Source organism: Equus caballus, chromosome 3 (genome assembly GCF_041296265.1).
Source record: "Equus caballus isolate H_3958 breed thoroughbred chromosome 3, TB-T2T, whole genome shotgun sequence".
Taxonomy (NCBI): domain Eukaryota; kingdom Metazoa; phylum Chordata; class Mammalia; order Perissodactyla; family Equidae; genus Equus; species Equus caballus.
The window spans coordinates 42,449,203-42,469,006 of record NC_091686.1 but is presented as its reverse complement, the minus strand read 5'-3'; the positions used below and the strand labels follow the sequence as shown (position 1 = coordinate 42,469,006).

The following is a 19,804-nucleotide window of genomic DNA, read 5'->3' as shown; positions in this document are numbered from 1 at the left end:
ATTGAAAGAACCAGAATTTTTAGAACAATGCTAAATAATGAAAAGAGTAGGCATTCTTGGCTTGTTTCTAATTTTGGAATGAAGAGAAGAGACACTGGAGCAGGAACAGTGAACAAAATGCCTATTAGGATCCGACCCAAGTAGCAGAAGAGTGAGAAGTAGCTGTGGCTCAGACGAGGAAGGAAGGCTGTGATGAAGGAGGGTGCAACTTGTGTAACGGCATTCAAGCTCAAAAACATTTCAACTCTGCTCTTTCTAGAGAAAACAGGTTAGATTAAGCCCATAGGCTACCAGGTGGGACTCAATAACAGGGGATTAAGTAGAAAAAAATATAATTTTAAAATGTACTTATCTAACAGAGTATTAAATATTTAGATAAGCATATTTTTTTGAAAAATAAAAAGAAAGTCTCAACAAGAAAAAAACCAACAACTCAATTAAAAAGTGGGCAAAAGATCTGAACAGAGATTTCTGCAAAGAAGATATATGGATGGCCAACAGGCTCATGAAAAGATGTTCAACATCATTAGCTATCAGGGAAATGCAAATCAAAACTACAATGAGATATCACCTCACTCTGGTCAGAATGGCTATAATTAACAAGACAGGAAACAACAAGTGTTGGAGAGGATGTGGAGAGAAAGGAACCCTCAAACATTGCTGGTGGGAGTGCAAAGTGGTGAAGCCACTATGGAAAACAGTATGGAGACGCCTCAGAAAATTAAGAATAGATCTACCATATGATCCAGCTATCCCACTGCTGGGTATTTATCCAAAGAACTTGAAAACACAAAGGCATAAAAGATAGATGCACCCCTATGTTCATCACATCATTATTCACAATAGCCAAGGCTTGTAAACAACCTAGGTGCCCATCAAGGGCCGAATGGAAGATGTGGTATATATACACAATGGAATACTACTCAGCCATAAGAAATGATGAAATCTGGCCATTTGTGACAACATAGATGGACCTTGAGGGTATTATGCTAAGTGAAATAAGTCAGAGGGAGAAAGTCAAATACCATATGATCTCACTCATAAGTAGAAGATAAAAATGACAAACAAACACAGAGCAAGAGAGACTGGATTGGTGGTTACCAGAAGGGAAGGGAGGAGCGGGAAGGGCAAAAGGGTGATTAGACACACGTGTGGTGATGGATAATTGGTCTTTGTGGGGTGAACATGATGTAATCTACACAGAATTCGAAATATATTATGATGTACACCTGAAAGTTATATAAATGTTATAATCCAATGTTACTGCAATAATAAAAAATTTAAAAAAAAACATATTTATGAAAAAATGTTTCAATATTCTACTAGAGATATACAAACATACATCCTCTACATTTTTGGCATTCAGAAATTAAAGTGAAAATAAAAAATTTCCTTACTTTGAAAAGTAAAAAAATTAAAAAAAATTAAAAAAATAAGATATATTTTAAACTGTCAAGAATATTTATGTTTTTTAAAAATAATTTTTACAGGAAGATGAAAACAATCATTATTTGGCATGAAAATAAATGTATGCATTTATTTATATTTATTATGCATAATTTATAAAATTATGCCTTTATTTATAAAATGAGTTTTAAGTTACCTGAAGTACTTGGATCATTTCTTTTGTTTTTTCAAGGCATTTATTTGATTCATTAACTTGTGATTGAAGTTTTGCTATTATATCATTAGTCATCTCAAGCTCTTTCTGCATCTTTATAATCTTGTCTTCCTTTTGCATGGCAGTTTCTTTAGCTTCACGTAGTGAAGTTTCCAGCTCTTGAATCTTCTATTAAAAAAAACACACATATATAAGGTGTGCCTTGAAGACAGAATCACAGTTTATATGAAACAAAGATCATATATAGGTATTAATCTTTCAGATTGCATCAACATAGGATAGATGGAGACTCCAAATGTCACTCAATTTATACATGTATTATTTTTTTCATTTAGAAGCTGATCATTTAGGACTAAAAGAGGCCCAGATTTTATATAAGGTTAGTACTTATTTTATTTACTAGTTAGCATGGTGCTAAGCATATTAAATAGGCACTTACATTTTAAATTAACACTACTTACAGAAAGTATATTTGTTAATTGACACTTTAGAGGAATACATGTAACATATCTTTCCCTTTATTTTTATTACCTAGTTTTTATGCTGAAAAATACAAGTATGTGGAAAAATCCAAGGGCATATAATTAAGATTAAGTTCCCCCATCTCAGAACCCCCACTGACTCTAAAGCGATGACTACTAAACTCTTTCAAGTGTATCCTTCTAGAAATTTTCTATATGTATCTACGCATGTGAATATACAGTTTACAAAAACAGTAAGTCACACACACAATAGTGTGTAAGAAGAAAGTTCACACAGAATAGCGTGAAAGAAGAAAGAGCCAAAGCAGGACTGCATTCGAACATGAAGAAGACAGATATGACTACAGAAGAACTATACAACTTTAATGTAGACCATGAAGACACTGAAATTGTTAAAGGTTTTGTTTCCCTTGGTTCAGTCATCAGTTTAAATGGAGACCGCAGCCAAGAAATCAAGAGAAGACTGTGACTCAGAAGGGCAGCGATGGAAGAATCAGGAAAGATCATCAACAGTAAGGGAGTATCATTAGAGACCAAGGCCAAGATTATCGACACCCTCGCATTCCCAATTACTATGTGTGGGTGCGAAAGCTGGACAGTGAAGAAGGCTGACAGGAAAAAATGGACTAATTTGAGATATGGTGTTGGAGGAGAGCTCTACAGATACCCTGGACTGCCAGAAAAATGAACAAGTGGGTCCAAGAGCAAATTAAGGCTGACCTATCTCTGGAGGCAAAAATTGTAAAACTGAGACTATCCTACCTTGGGGACATGATGAAAAGTAAAAGGCAGCAGGAAAAGAGGAAGACGAAATACGAGATGGAGTAATTCCAGAAAGGAAGCCATAGGCGTGAGTCTACAGGAGCTGAGTAGGGCTCTTGAGGACAGGATATTGGACATCACTCATTCATAGAGTTGCCAGGAATCAGAGCTGACTCTACAGCACATAACAACAATAAATATATACTTCTGGTTTTTTGTGGGTTTTTATTGCTGAGGAAGATGAGCCCTGAGCTAACTTCCTCTTTTTTTTGCTTGAGGAAGATTAGCCCTGAGCTAATATCTATGTCAATCTTCCTCCATTTTATATGTGGATTGCTGCCACATCATGGCTGCCAATGAGTGGTGTAGGTCCGTGCCTGGGATCTGAACCATGAACTGGGCCGCCGAAGTAGAGCATGCAAACTTAACCACTATGCCATGGGGCTGGCCTCCTGCTTTTTAAAAAATTAAAAATTTTATTTTCACTTGATAATATATTTTCCAGATCTTTTCATTATCAACACATAGATCTCTCGCATTTTTGTTTTCATGGGTAAATATATCCTATTTCATGGAGGTACTATAAACTAGTTAACCTGTCACCTACTAATGAACATTTAGGTTATTTCCAGTTTTTTATAAATACAAAAATATCTTAATTTGTTCATATTTATAAGACTGTTCACATATACACACATACAGGTTTTCCTGGAAAACGTTTCTTTTTGGTCCACCTGGAATTTACTTTTGTTTAATGAATGAGGTAGGAGTCCAGACTTATTCTTCTAAGATGGCTAGTTGGTTGTTCTGATTCAAACATTAAGCAGACCCACAAAAAACCCCCTGAGTTGACTGCGCCTACTGTCATGCACTGAATTCTCCTACTTGTTTGGGTGGACTGCCCAACTCTCTGCCTGCCCCACTGCTCTACCTCCACATCACTGACCTGCTCTGTGCTACTCTGATTTGGCCTAATTATCAAACTAATAACATACGATTTATTATCTGATGGGGTATTTCCTGGGGTCATTGAAAATGGGATTTCCTTGTGCTTGTTTATCTTATTGCTTTGAAAGATGGGTTTCATATTTCCACTATTTTTACCTCTACAGCTGACTGAGGTCTGTAGTGATCAGCAAATCAATAAACTCTATATTAGTGATCTTCTAGTTTCCACTAGTAATAATTATTAAACTGGCAGTTGATGTTTTATTATAAATATTTATTTTGGTAAAAATGCTAAGTTGTAATTCACTCGGGTTCCCCACTAAGACATGTGTGCTAACAAAATAAAACAGCTTGTTTGCTGTACAGATTCCCAAGTAAGGGCAGTTAATACAGTTATTGGATTATTCAAATAATGTACTGATTCTTGGGCACAGGTTAATCTGTATAAGAAATTTATTATACTTTTAGCCTCTTCCATTTTTGTTTTGATCACATTAACCAATATTAAAGACACTGATGATAATTAGAGAAAAGCTAAATTGCTCTTTCTCTCTAAACTAGTTTGGTACTATAGACATAGATTATAATTTAATAGAAAGTCACATGATTTAGAAAACTTATAATGTATGGTAATAACACCTTAAGTGGTATACATACCTATTAATCAAATTAAGGCATGAGTTACTTCTATTTTATAATTCAAAGGTAAGATCTTATATAACATGTAGCTTTATGATTAGTTGAGTGAGCACCCCAATAGAACTATATTTAAAAAACAAGTCCATCATGCGTGTTCCCTAATACCTTCAATACTGTGATTTTGCTCTGAAATGTTACATATGATACATCTTTAACTCTACAATGAAGCTGCAAATTGAAAAACATCTTATAAGAAATCTCATACCTCTGTGGTTAGTTGTGTAGCTCTTGATGTGACATGAAGATTCTTATCGCCTTGTGTAGTAGGATTAACAAGGGCACCAGATGTTCGAGAGATCTTCAAAGTTTGATAGTTTTTCAACAGTTTTTCATTTTTCTCTTTCACTGATTTCAGGTCATGTTCCCATTCTTTGGCGATGGTCACATTTCTTTCCTCAAACTCTGTTGATTCATTCATTATAGCCTATTGAGTAGTAAAGACAACACTATAGCTTCTAAAATGAATTACATATTAAAAAAACCACTATGGAAAATACTAGAGTTCTAGGACAAGGCATATGTTGAAATTCATTATTCAGAACATTCTAGAATAGTACTTTAAAAGAATGTGAACATTCTTTGTGGCTTGCACCAGTTCCTGACATTTCAGAAGATGCTGGATATTGATTATGAGAATAAAAGAAGAATAAGGACTAGAGAGGATTCATATTGATTTGCAAGATGATAATCTCATTCTATTAGATCAGCACTGACATATGAAGAGGAATCTGAAGAACTGGTCAGGTTAAAATCATTATGTATGTTATGACATATATAATGTCATATATAAACATTAACTGACATCTAATAGCAGAGCATACCCAGTAAACTTAATAACAATCTATTTTTCTCTTTCATTTCAAACCTCAGTGTTTATAAGGAAAAGAATTTACTGACTTTTTGTAATCTGAAAATCTTCTATTTCCGTGCAGGGAGTAACAGCCAATCAATACCCTCGTTACATCAAAGGCTGACTCACTCTGAAATTGCTTCTATCATCTTTTTACTTCCTATTCCTATGGGATGTACTTTTTGCTCTCATCATGAATGCCTTCTTGGCCTTACCTGTATCTTTCTTTGTGGCTTTATGGTAGTTCTGTGAGATGCGGATCCTAAATTAGTTGTGTTCTTGCTGGCACCCTGGACTCTCCTTGGTTCTGGACTACTGACCCCACACCACACCAAGTTATCAATTGCTATGCTCAGATGGTGGAAGAAGCCACATATCCATGCTGATCCACAGAGCAGAAATCTCTACTTTCTAACCACAAGTGAGCCCTCAATATTATGAGAAAAACACTGAATTATATGGAAATTATCTTATCCCAAACACTGGTTTTATGCTTTTCTTCATTGATTGTGGACCATTTTTTTTTATTTTAAAAGCTCATTTACTGTTTTGCTAGCTTGGGGTATTTGACAAATGGGATTCACTATCCACAGGAAAACCTTTTTTAAAAATGTTATCTACATTTCAATGTGATTTAAGTATAGTTTCCAGATGAAATTAAAGTGTCAGGAAAGAACTACCCAAACAAATGAAATATAAAACCAATCTTAGGAGCTATAATATTAATCTAGCTCCCTTTGCTCCAACTGCCTATATAACAAGCAACTTTCTGATTAATGACAATTTTACCAGGTGTATGAGGTAGAGATTACTTCAGAAAGCCGAATGAATCTTCTCATCAGTGGAAAGTAAAACAAATTAATAAAACTGATCTCAAGCAATCTTGGTTCATATGAATCTGTCCACAAGGGCTGGTCACCTTGGGAACAATGATACAAACCACATGTTTGAACCTCACAGTTGAAGGATCAGCACGTATGATAGCAACAGCACCGAGGTGAGAAGCACAAGGCCTCACTAATTAGTGGACTAGAGCTGTCTTTGGCTTGACCACAGGTGCTGCCCACAGCCCTGAAACAGGCTAGCATCTCACCTTGTTTGAGGATACTTGGGGGAAAAGGCTCAGGTCCTACGGAAGCGAGAAAGGACAGAGGAAAATGGCAAGATTTGAGGTTTCACCAGTGGAAATGGATTGTTATACTGCAACATTTTATTATCTTCTTTACAAGTTGATATATTTAATTACCTTAAGGAAGCAAAATGTGTTAGAGGAAGAACACATTTTACAGTCACTCTTTTTCAAATAAAAAAATAAAGAAGCATATACAAATAAATGAAAGAAAATATACTTAAAATTAAGTTGCTCTAAGTCTTTTTAAGAATGAGGCAGAAAAATTAAAGCAAACAAAAAAAAAGAATGAGCACAAAAAAAGTACTACTTACAATTATCTTTTTATTATAAAAGTTATTCACTTCACAAATCCTATCATTTTCTTTCTGGATGCCATTTTTAAGCTTTTCTATATCAAAATGAGTATTCAACCACTCTTCCAAAAACTGGGTCATTTCTTTCCTATTACTCAGTACTTGTTGAAATTCCATCTTTATGCTGTGGAAGTCACATTCCGAAAAATCTTTGAGAATTTCCTGTGTGAAAAATAAGCATTGAATCTCCTGAATCTTAGGAAAGTTTTTATCTAAATATCAGACAAATATCATAAAAAGGGGAAAATAGGGGCTGGCCCCGTGGCCGAGTGGTTAAGTTTGCGCGCTCCGCTGCAGGCGGCCCAGTGTTTCGTCGGTTCAAATCCTGGGCGCGGACATGGCACTGCTCGTCAGACCACGCTGAGGCAGCGTCCCACGTGCCACAACTAGAGGAACCCACAACGAAGAATACACAACTATGTACCGGGGGGCTTTGGGGAGAAAAAGGAAAAAATAAAATCTTAAAAAAAAAAAAAAAAAAAAAAAAGGGGAAAATAACCTTACTGAACTTTCACTTCTAATATTTTGAAGTAAACATAATTCTAATTTATCCTCATTATATTAGAAATATAATTCTAATTTAAATAATAAAATTTTGGCAGTATAGGCTATGTAACAGAGGCACATCTACAAATTCTGCCTTTTGGCATTTTTAAAACCTGTTCGAAACTATGAATCTGTGACAGTGTCTGAAGTGCTTCTGGATGCAGCTTTTCTGTGCATACAGCAGGCCTTGCATGCATACTGGGAACTGCAGGGGCCTCACACTGCTGGGTGAGAGCAGGACACTCCATGTGGGGTTGCTACAATACAAATGTCTGTGACTCCCAGTCACAGATCTAGGAAGTTTTAGAAGGCATTTGGAAACTTATTCTGGGCTTCCAAGAAATCCTACTTGCTGATATTAAGTCTACTTTTCCATATCTGTGTAGTTCTGAAAGGAGGCTAGTCTATGACTTGGCACTCTTTACATCTGGCCAGCTGTCATTCTGCAACCTATTTTTTTTCTCCCCAAAGCCCCAGTAGTACATAGTTGTATATCCTAGTTCTAGGTCCTTCTGGTTCTTCTTTGTGGGACACTGCCACAGCATGGCCTGATGAGCAGTGCCAGGTCCACGCCTAGGATCTGAATCAGCGAACCCCAGGCTGCCAAAGCAGAGCACAGGAACCCACTTGCTACGCCACCAGGCTGGCCCCTCTGCAAGCTGTTTTTAATTTCATAAATGAAAACGACTCTAAGCACATGAAGAGGTACCTTTCTATTTGATAAAAGACTTAAAATCTAATTAAATCCATTTTAAATAAATCATACCTCAATATGTAGATCCATTTTCTGGCTCAACTGGAGGTCCCCTAATTCTCTGGATGGTACATCATCATCTTGTTGAAGATGCTGCATTTTACTTAGCAGTTCATTTTGCTTTTCCACTTCATCAATAAAAACCATTTCAAGTTTACTGATGGATTCATGTTGTTCTTCCTTTATCTTTGTAACATGGCTTAACACATACTTGCAGGAAAACATGAAACAAATTGGGAAATGAAACTTTTATCATGTTTAGAGGAAGTTCTAAACTCTCAAGACTAAGAGGTGGGGCGGCTTGTCTTGTTTGTCTCTATCCTCTGAGGAGTGAGGAAGAAGGGAAGAACCTCTCTCTATTCCCAAGTTTCTACTCTCAGCGTCTTCGGAGAGTGACTTCCAGACCTCTAGTTTCTTATTTCTGACTTCCTTCTGGAGCTACCTCAGGGATGTCCTACAGTTACCTCAGATTCAATATGTTTACAATGTAACATGATCCCTTTCCCTATAAACCCACCTTTTTCTATTGCCTCCTTTTGGTTAATTATATCACGCAGTTTTCCCAGTGAGATTCATTTCAACATCCTCTCCTGCCTATGTCAGTTGGGTGGCCAACATGAGTGTGCCCTGCCTCAGGACTTACCTGTCAAGTGTGGCTTAAAGGGGACAAGAATTTGAATGCCCTGGTTCTATGGACCTCATGAATAAGTTCTGGATATCTGATTGTTAGGCTTTTGAAGACTATTAGAGCCTGAGGGGCAATCTACCTAGGTAGGGAAGATGCCGCTTCCTACTTCCACCATTCCTTAACAATTTACAATCTGGCCTCTTTCCTAACCACTCAACTAAAACTGCTCTGACAAAGGTCACCAGTAAGCTCTATTGTCAACAATTGAGGGGATCTCTTCATTCATGTTCTGGCTGTCTGAAGCATTTGCCACTCTTGACCACTTCATCTTTGACACACTCTCCTCCACTGACTTGACCAATGGCACTTTTGCTCAGTTCTCTCTTATCTCTCTGACTTTTCCAACCTCAAACTCATGTGTTGCTCTCTTTTCTGCTACTGCCTCTTGAGAACTGATCTTTTCCAGAGTTCTCTTTTATCTTCACTCTATTATGCTTCTGGGTGGCCTCATTCACACCTGTTGTACTATCTATCACCAAATGCTGATGGATCCCACATCTTTATCTGTGGTTCTGATTTTTCTCCTGACAAACCTCAGATTCACAACTAAAAGCCTACTTGGTTTCTCTTCCTGGATGTTCCATTATAGGTATTTCTATCTCAAAACATCTCAAATTAAACACCAGATCTCTCCTCCTGCCTCATCTGCCTTCTCCCGTTCGTTTTTTCTTTCTATCAGTTAATGGCACCACTATCCACAAACCCGGCTAAGCCCAAATCCTGGGGCTCAGTCTGAACTTCCCTCCCCTCCCTCCACTGTCAAGCACATGGACCTACTATTGTAAACTGCCAAATATTTCTTTAACTTCTTTCATCCTTTCCATCCCTATGAATCCTTCCCCCATAGTACTGTCACCCATCACATCTCATCAGGACAATTGTAACTGCCTCTTGTCTCTTCTCTCTGCCACCAGGCTTATCATCCCCTGCAGACTCATTTCTTCTTTGTCTGTAGTGAAGTCTCTACAATGGCAACCCGATCACATTACTGCCACCACTTAAAATAACTGTCCAGTGACCCCTCCTCATCTCTAAAATGAACTCTAAGCTTTACTGCTTGAGCCCAGCTTCCAGTCCAGTCTTGTCTTCAACTTGTTCTCCAGGACATTGTCCACTACTGCACTTCTCACCTGTTCAAATGTCTGCCTCACCCACTGGACTAGGAGAGATTTAGCAGTTGCTCATCTCTGTCTCCCCAGCACCCTGACACATTGTTAAGGCCAAAGGCAGAGCTCAGGTTTTGTTGAATGAGCAGGTCCTAGATGCACTGAGGATCCTGCACATACTATTCTCAGACCCATGCCATCTTTAATTCAGTAGCAAATGTACTAATTAGCAAATACGCCAACTCCCAAAGCAGGACTTAAATATACTGGTTTGTAACTGAAATTAATGGCAATATTTACAAAGATATTACTAAAACAGGTGGTACCTTGAGTTTCTTCATGACTCTGTGGAACTCCATGGAACATCTCTGGTTGGCAGTGAGAAGTTTCTGAATCTGTCTGGTTTGTGGATGTGGAAGTGAGAGGTTTGCTTTTACTCTAATTGAAAGCTCTCTTTGGGTTTCAATTTCCCTCTCCAAGTCAAGACAGAGTCCATTTAAGCACTCATAATGACTATCCATCTCTGTGTATCTCTTTAGAAGCTCCTAAAGGCAGTGAGAATTCATTCAATTTAATAATTCATTCTACTTTAACAATAAGTAGTCCTAGCTCTGGAATTGTAACAAAATTTATGCTTTAACACTTTCTATAAGGCAGAAATAAATTGAGACTTTTGTGTATAAAAAACAAAAAGAAAATGTTATTGTCGATTTTGGATTATAGAAATAATTATAATCATTGTGGAAATTTAAGAAGTTTAAACTGTAGGGGAGGAAGATATTTCCTCTACACGCTCTAGGTCCTTCTGGCTGGACAGCGAATTAAATTCACATGAGACAGAATAACAGGAGAAAATTAAACAAAGCTTTATAACATGTATACATGGGAGAGACCCAGGAAAATTGAGCAACTCACCAAAATGGCGGAAGCTCTCACCTTAAATATCATCTTCAGCTAAAGACAAAGGAGGATGTTGTGGGTAGGGGGAGTCAGTATGGGAGGTTACCAGACAAGTACAGTAAACAAGAGTAAGGTTATTATGCAGATTTAAGTCCTTGCCTTCCGCATTGATAAGAGTTTCTAGAGGTAAGGTCATCCCCCTTCTTCCTGGTACAGAGAGGGAGACATCTTTACAGATGGAGATTTCCCTTACAAATGTAAATGTCTCTTACAAAGGGTAACTTCTACTTTTCAGAGTTTCTCTCATGTCTGCAGTTTTTGAAAGTAACCAGCCCAAAATAATCTTCATGCCAAAGAGATATATCTTGGGGTGGCCAATTCTAATCCTCTATAAAACAGCTATAACAAAGAAAACCAGAAACAACCATTGTTATCATTTTGATACATTTTCTTTTAGTCTTCTAAACATCCATGATTTGAATGAACATTTACAAAGTTGGAAGAGAAATTTGCATGAATTCAATCTAGTATGTATTGTAGCTCAAGGCTGAATGCTAGCTTCTGTTGACAATAGGTGGTGTGAGTGAGCAGATAAAACTGATGAGGATCAAGGATGCCTCAGGGAGAAAAGCCCAAGGCTTCCTGGCCTACATACCAATCTATATCATCCTCACAGAAGCATGGGACATCCTGACCTCATTCAATCTGATTCTTACCCAAAGTTATAAGACCACCTGATAACCAGACTCCACCTGCACTGATACTTTTTTTACCTAATTTTTCCTTTGTCTTGTAAAGAAGCAACTCACATACTTATGCCTTATAAATTTAGCCCTACCCTCAACCCATGTTTGCAGCTCTTCACTGCCCATAGGTCCTGTCCCCATGCTACTCCATGCTACTTCCTGAATAAAAGAGCACTACTGCCAGACCTTGAGAGTCCAAGAAAGGTTTCTTTCGACTCCTCAGCTCACTGAGCCAGCATCAAAACGAGTGACAACAAATCACATGACCTACGTTCTATTATCTGCCTAGAATCTGAGATTTCTCACCTTTTATCAGAGTTAGAGTTCAGGTTCTAGCCCTGTCACTTCCTGACTGGGGAAATCCTTGAGCCATTCTCCCAACTACAAAATGAAGACTACAATAATTTCCACAAAGTTTTCTAGGGAATTAAGTAAAATGTTAGATAATATCTATATATAACCTATAAAATACATACAGACACTATAAATTAAAGGAAATAAAATTATATTTGTAGAAATGCTTCTATACCCAAGTTTTAAACTTAGACTTGGTTTCAAATCCTAATTTTACCAATTTACCAGCTGTGTGACCTTGGGCAATGACTAAACTTCCTCCTGGGCCTCAATTTCTTTGTTTATAAATGGAACAATAAACTCTGTCTCATGAGGTAAAGCACCCAGTCTAGTGCCTTGTGTATGGCAGACACCCATTAGGCCTAGGCCCAGCAGCTCAACTTTCTAGAGACCAGACAGGTGACAAGCTGGTCAGGGCACAGGTGGAAGAACACTTTACATTCAATCGGGTATTAACATATTTAGTTCAGGGTGCTAAACAATAGAGTAAGGGGCTTCTGACAATAATGAGCTCTCCTTTTAATAATTTAAGGAAAACCTAGATAGATGTTCATTAATCTGGGATGTTGGAGAGGGGATTCTTGCCTTTGGTCTTAGGAGGAATCACCTTATGGTTGGAGCAGCACTGTCTAGTCATTCATTTGTACTTTTAATAAATACATATTGAAGGCTGACTTCTGTCAGGACTGTGCTAAGTGATGCAGCCATAAACAACACACAGAAGTCTTTAGGGATCTTGTGTTCTAATAGGGGTGACAGTAAATCCTGCTGGCTTTACCCTCACTACATGTTCAGAATCCACACACTTCTCACTGCTTCCACTACTACCTCTCTGGGCCAAGCCATCACCATCTTCGCATGATTACTGAAATTAGTCTTTCAAATAGTCTTCCTGCTATCACTTAATTTTCAACACAACAATCAGAGCTATCCCTTTAAAATGTAAGTCAGACCATGTCTCTCTCGTGGTCAAAACTCTCCAGTGGATCCACATCTCGTTCAGAGTAAAACCCAAAGTCCTTTAAAAGCCCCACAGCCTGCTTCCTCCTGTTAACTCTGACCTCGTTTCTCATTAGCTTTCCCCCTTGTTGATGTTGCTGGAGCCCACTAGGCAGCTTCTGCTTCAGGAGCTCTGTCCTTGCTGTTCTCCCTGCCTGTTCTGCTCTCCACCAGATACCTGTATGTCTCAACCATTGACTCCTTTCAGCTATCTGCTGAAATACCGCCTTTCCAGTGAAGCCTCAAAATCATAAACCCTACTGTTTTTTTTCAAAGATTGGCACCTGAGCTAACATCTGTTGCCAATCTTTTTTCTTCTTCTCCCCAAAGCCTCCCCAGTACATAATTGTATATTCTAGTTGTGAGTGCCTCTGGTTGTGCTATGTGGGATGCTGCCTCAGCGTGGCCTGACAAGCGGTGCCATGTCTGTGCCCAGGATCTGAACTGGGGAAACCCTGGGCTGCCGAAGCGGGAGCACAAACTTAACCACTTGGCCCCAGGGCCGGCCCCAAACCCCACTGTTTTGTTTGTGTATGTATGCATGTATGCACACACATATCTGTACTAGATTATGAAGTTTAGAAGAATACTGAGCATTATCTATTCATTCCATAGAGGTGCCTGTGACTCCACAGGCCTTTGGAAGGTCCCCAATATTTATTTGTAATTTGAACAGGGGCACTTACTTTTATCCTAAAGCACTTTTCTCTCAGGCTTTCTGTAAGGTGCTGTTTTCCATCACATAGCAACATTTTTTCATATTTTAATACCTCTTTGATGTTCTGTTGGTCCTGCTTGGATGGAAAGAAATAAACAAGGCTTCAGCTATAACTCCATTCATATATAATGTCTAATCATTTACTTTTTCAATTACACATTGTACATTATTTCAATAATGGAATCAAATATTATACTTGTAACACAAAAAAATGTTAAAAATGGTCAGAAAATGAATAATAGTATCATGAAGTCTTTTAGTGAGTAACCTCAACTCATTGGGGAAAAAAGTGGGAGAACCACATATTTTTTGGAGACAGAATCTGTTCCTGTAACCTTCATAGCTGCAAATTAGGTTTTAGATTTATCTCTGGTTCCTACTCTTCCAGATCTCTGCATTAGAATAATTATTGCCAACTAAACATGCTAGCACGACTGTCTGTACTGTCCATGGTGCTCCAAGCTCCATTCATATATTCTTCCCAGCACCTTGGACCAGAAAATTCATACCCTGCCTACATTTTGTATTTCTGACTACAAGTACAAAACAAAACATTTTCTCCCATTTGTTTATCTTATTTACTGCAGTACCCAGAAGACTAATTGTTCAATGAATATTTGTTGAATGAATTAAATCTCTTTATAAATTTAGTTAGGGTCCACATAAATATGATTCCCAAGTGTCTGATGTTTCTATTGAGATTGCAAATGATACTGTTTTCCACTTTATTCTTTCTTCACTATTGAAATATGAGAATGAAAAAGATTTTTATAGATTTCATAAACTTTCTTATTGATCTGAAGTTTACATTACTTTTTAGAGGATTCAGTTCAATTTCCTTTTTTGTATTCATCTTGCCTTCTTTCCTTCTAATGTCACTAACAAGAGCCCACGTCTAACCCTATCATGTAGAGATAGAGAGATGGGCTATTTAATCTTTTGTAAATCGAATCCTTCAAATATTTCTCCATTGAGAATAATGCTATTTCTTGGTTTAAAAACTCTTTAAAAATTTCATTAAAGAAAATAGTCTGCTTATTTAACAAATTTTTTCTTAAAAATAAAGAATTAAAATGGTATTTTCTGAAATAGATTTTAGCTTCTTTTAAAACTGTACTTGCCTGTTTGTGTGAAAAGTTATAGTAATAGTTTTCCCATTATCCTCCACTGTTTGTAGAAATTTCCCAGAAAAAAAAAGTAAAAACATTGCTACCCTTTTCAAAAAAACTTGTTTCTTATAAATAGTTACTAGATAGGGGTAGATTCTGAACTCGCTCTAGCTATCATTTCTCTTAAGGTTTCTCTGAATTGGTCTCTTTCCATTTTTGAGAGACTTTTATGCTCCTTAGCTCATCTCTCTCCTTAGCTACAATTCTTATTTCTTCAAGGCTTTCATAAAGTTTCTTAGTCAAGTGTAAGTTATCCATTTCCACATTTTGCATAGATAAATTTTGGGCCTCAAACTGCTTCTTCAATCCTTCCGTTTCATTCATTTTTTAATGAGTTTTACTGACATCTTCTTTCACTTTAAGAAGTTGAAGCTCTTTTTTCTGAAGTTCTCGGATCTTGAGATAATTATAAAACAAGTTAGAATGCAAACAGAACTCCTTCAAGGACGGAAAATAGTCTATTTGTTACATACAAGCACATATCTATGTCTACATATCTATTTCTATCTCCTTGCTGAGTCTACAAATAATTTTGGACACAACTACTCCCAAAAGAATAAAACAACAATACCTTTTCCTGTAATTCATCTTTTGCCTTATTTAAATCCTTTTGAATATTTGAAATCTGGGTTGTCTTTTCTGAAACTCTCTCTCTGAATTTATCAATAGTTTCTTGGTGTTCTTTCAAATGCATACGAGCAATTTTCAGTTCTTGTTGTGTTTCCAGATCCTTTATTATTAGAAGAAATTGAGAAATATGATAATATAAAGGCACATTATCTTTTCTTAATGATGAACTAGTTAAAGTAAAAAAATGCATTCTCACAGTTAAAAACCACCAACACACCACCCCCAAATCAGAACAGTATGGAAGGATAGAGAGTACAGACCCTGTCCCTCACCTCGCCCATCCTAGTCCTGCTCCTTGTTGAACTGGCTGCTTGCTCTTCTCCTTTCAGACCCCTTGGACACCCTTCTAGATCAACGTCACAGAAAAAGTGTCCCATTCTTATGCTTAGCGTTCCCTTATACAGACAAACCCCACTTAGCCAGTGCCTTATGGCGGACGCTTGGATTGCTTTTAGCTTTTGTTTACCACAAACAATGCTGCAGTGAATGCTGTTGTATTTCTGCCCAAATGTGTGAATATATTGGTTGGATAAATTCCTAGGAATGGAATTGCTGTAACAAACGTATATGCTGATAAATTTTTAATAAGATATTGTCAAACTGTCTCCCTAAAAGGCTATAACATTTACTTTTTCACCAACAGTATCATTTATTTAAAAGAGAAGGAAGCTTCTTGTATTAAAAATATGTGTGCTGGACAGGAAGAAAGAGTATAACTCACTCTAGCTATGGTTTCTTGTAGGTTTGCCTTCAGTTGGTCTCTCTCCAGTTTGAGTGCCTCTTCCACTTTTCTTAGATTATCTCTTTCTTTCATTACAGATTTCATTTCTTCAAGGTTTTCATGAAGTTTCTGAGCCAAGTTTAAGTTTTCCATTTCTATTTTATCCAGAGTTAAACTTTGGGCCTTGAATTGTTTCTTCAATCGCTCTATCTCAGACATTTTTTTCTGTGTCTCACTGACATCTTCTTTTAACTTAAAAAGCTGATGTTCATTTGCCTTAAGTTCTTGGATCTTATCAAGATAATCATAAAATAACATGTCAGGATACAGATGGTTTTTAAGACAAGTATAAAGAATAGTTTCTAAATTGATTAAGACAATAGGCTTCTAATGTCACTCATTAATATTCTGCATAATTCCACACAGAATTTATTTTCTTTTGAGATTATATACATAAGTATATATATATATATACACACAAGTGTATACATATGTACATATATACACAAGTGTACATATATATACATATATATACTTGTGCATATATACACATGTATATATATGCACTCATGTACATATATATACATAAGTGCACTAATCTTAAGTGTATAGTTCAATTATTCTTGACATATGTATACATCTATGTAATAACAACCCAGATTAAAATATAGAACATTTCTAGCACCCCAAAAAGTTCCTGTGTGCCCCCTTACTACAGCCAACCACTATCATGACCTTGGTCATCTTAGGTGACTTTGCCTATTTTTGAACTTATAAACCACAAGGTGTAAATCCATTCTCCCAGTGAAAGGCATTTGAGTTGTTTTCAGTTTTTCACTATTATGATTAGAGCTGCTATGAACATTCTTGTACATATCTTTATGTGGAAGTATGCGTTCTTTTCTCTCAGGTACATACCTATAATCGCTGGGCCACAGGCATGTACATGTTCAGTGTTAGTAAACACTGCCAACGTGTCTTCCAATGTGGCTAAACTATTTCATATCCCCAGAGGATTATAGGCACAAATAAGTCAGACAGCCAATCAAATAACCCTCCCCTCCCCCCATACCTTTTCTTGTAATTTAGTGTTTGAATTTTCTAAATCCATCTGCATATTTGCTATTTCATCTGTCTTCTCAGAAACAATCCCTCTGAGTTTATCAATAATTTCCTGGTGCTCCTTCAGATGCATGTGAGCAATTCTTAGTTCCTCTTGTTTTTCCAGATTCTTTATCATTAGAGAAATTTTAAGAACAGTGACACATCTTAATGTTAAAATGTTAGTATTTTTTAATGAAAATAACATATTTTCTTAGTAAAAATAATAAAACTATTACTTCTTACTCTGTATTTTTGTTGTTAGAAAGTGATAAGCTTTTCCTCCCTGTCCCCACCTCCCACAGCCTGCTCCCACTTTCCAGAGGCAAACATGTTATACGTGCACTATTCTACAGCTTGCTTTTCCTCCTAAGAGTCATTCTGGGCTTTCCATATTAGGACGTTCAAATCTATTCCATTTTTTTATTAGGTGTTGCATAGTATTCTGACATATTGCTCTTGTTTACCCAGTTTCCTTCTGATGGACATTCAGATTGTATCCCATTTTTTATTACAAATTGCTACAATGAACAACACTGTGGTGTATATATGTGTATGTATATATATATTTCTTTATCTTAACAATTGATTAAGTATACATGTAGGATAAAGTCTATAAAGAAAATATTGCTTACAGAATTTAAAATTTTCAAGAACAATACCAAATTACGTGCCTAAAAGTTTCTATCAGTTCACTCACACCAGCAGCACCATCATGTGAAAGCAGGGCTCACTGCTGTCAGCAAAGCCCACGCTTCCTCACGAGGGAGGGAAGGAGTATCGCTTACTGTAGCTTCCGTCTCTCGCAGGCTTTCCCTGAGCTGCTCTCGCTCCGTTCTGAGGGTTTCCTCCACTCTTCTGAGGCCATCTCTTTCCTTAGCAACAAGTTTTATTTCTTCAAGGTTCTCAAGATGTTTCTGAGTCAACTTGAACTTCTCTGTTTCTATAGTTTCCAGAGTTGAATTCTGGGCCTCTAATTGCTTCTTCAATTGCTCTGTTTGATGCATATTTTCCTTGAGATCATTTTTTGCCTTAAGAAGTTGATGTTCTTTCTCCTGAAGTTCTTGGATCTTGAGATAAGCATACAATAAATTATGATATAGATAGATTTGATAAAAAGCTAAATAATAGTTTCTAAATTAATAGGCAAATCTTTACTTGTCTCCAATTTTAGGCTAACTCATATCTTGTTTCTTTACACAAAAGACCTGATTCAAACTCTCAGCTACTCAGTTAACAACTTTAAAAAAATACCTGTGCTTTTAAGGCAGTATTTGTGTTTTCTAAATGTATTTGCATATTTAATATTTCATCTGTCTTCTCTGAAACAACTTCTCTGAGTTTATCTATAGTTTCTTGGTGTTCTTTCAGATGCATGTGAGCAATTTTGAGTTCTTCTTGTTTTTCCAGGTCCTTTATTTTAGAGACAGAAAAACAGTACATTCAGAGTAATACAATTCAAACAGTATGTAGAAAGCTACAGGGTAAGAAGATTACCCTCCCTCCCTACTCCTCCCAGTCCTTATCCTCTAAGTTACTTTTAGGAGTCAATACATGCTAAATACACCACTCCACAACTCACCCTTATCCCCAACAGGATGCTGCCAGATCAGTGCCGTGCTGCACCGCACCCTCTATCTGTTCCCGGATTCTACGGTCCAAATGTGCTGCACTATTTAATTAGGTTGCCACTAATGCACAGTTAGAATTTTTCCTATTTTTTTGTTAGCTTTATTTTGTTATTGCAACTTGCTGCCATGACTATCCTTCTACAAATATCCTTGACAATTGTGCTAATGTGTGCAGGATAAATAGCTACAACTGTACTTTTTGGGTCAACGAATAAACTCACAGAAATATTTGGAAGATATTACCAAATGTGCCCCCTCCAGCTTTCCCCAACGTTGGACCAATTTTACACTCCCACCAACCCTACTGCCCACAGCTCTTGTAGGACAAAAATGTCCTATTTACTATATGGGGAAAGATGGTAACTCACTCTGGTTATGGTCTCTCTGAGGTTTTCCTTGAGCTGGTCTCTCTCTACTTTGAGGGTCTCCTCCACACTCCTAAGGTCATCTCTTTCTTTTGTAACACATCTCATTTCTTCAAGGTTTTCTTGGAGTCTCTGAGTTAACCTTACGTTCTCCATTTCTATATTTTCCAGAGTTGACTTTTGAGCCTCAGATTGCTTCTTCAAGTATTCCATTTCACACATTTTTTCCTGAATCTCACTGACAACTTTCATCTTAAGAAGCTGATATTCTTCTTCCTGAAGTTCTTGAATCTGAGAAAATCATAAAACAAGTTAGGACACAGGCAGAGATCTTTAGGAAAAAGACGATTGTTACTACATTAAGGTAATCACTTTTGGGGCCGCCCCCATGGCTGAGTGGGTAAGTTTGCATGCTCTGCTTCGGCAGCCCAGGGTTGCAGCAGTTCGGATCCTGGGCCCAGACATGGCACCACTCACCAAGCCATGCTGAGGTGGCGTCCCACAGAGCACAACCAGAAGGACCTACTAC

At 37.2% G+C, this 19,804-nt stretch overlaps 1 protein-coding gene across 7 annotated transcripts in view; it reads right to left on the bottom strand.

Annotated features, from left to right (window-relative positions):
• The window catches only part of CENPE (centromere protein E), an 85,543-nt gene that overhangs the window by 11,829 nt on the left and 53,910 nt on the right, over window positions 1-19,804 (bottom strand). For 5 of the 7 annotated variants that reach the window (XM_023637600.2, XM_023637604.2, XM_014738832.3 and 2 more), the window contains 12 exons: window positions 19,279-19,566; window positions 18,534-18,692; window positions 18,068-18,349; window positions 17,251-17,409; window positions 16,179-16,469; window positions 15,399-15,557; window positions 13,627-13,734; window positions 10,268-10,486; window positions 8,160-8,357; window positions 6,806-7,009; window positions 4,718-4,936; window positions 1,604-1,789 (listed from right to left, as the gene is read on the bottom strand). In XM_023637600.2, the coding sequence (XP_023493368.1) occupies window positions 1,604-1,789; window positions 4,718-4,936; window positions 6,806-7,009; window positions 8,160-8,357; window positions 10,268-10,486; window positions 13,627-13,734; window positions 15,399-15,557; window positions 16,179-16,469; window positions 17,251-17,409; window positions 18,068-18,349; window positions 18,534-18,692; window positions 19,279-19,566 (2,472 nt within the window). The remainder of the gene's footprint in view (window positions 1-1,603; window positions 1,790-4,717; window positions 4,937-6,805; window positions 7,010-8,159; window positions 8,358-10,267; window positions 10,487-13,626; window positions 13,735-15,398; window positions 15,558-16,178; window positions 16,470-17,250; window positions 17,410-18,067; window positions 18,350-18,533; window positions 18,693-19,278; window positions 19,567-19,804) is intronic. The other 2 variants (XM_023637601.2, XM_070263323.1) reach the window with 1 other exon arrangement.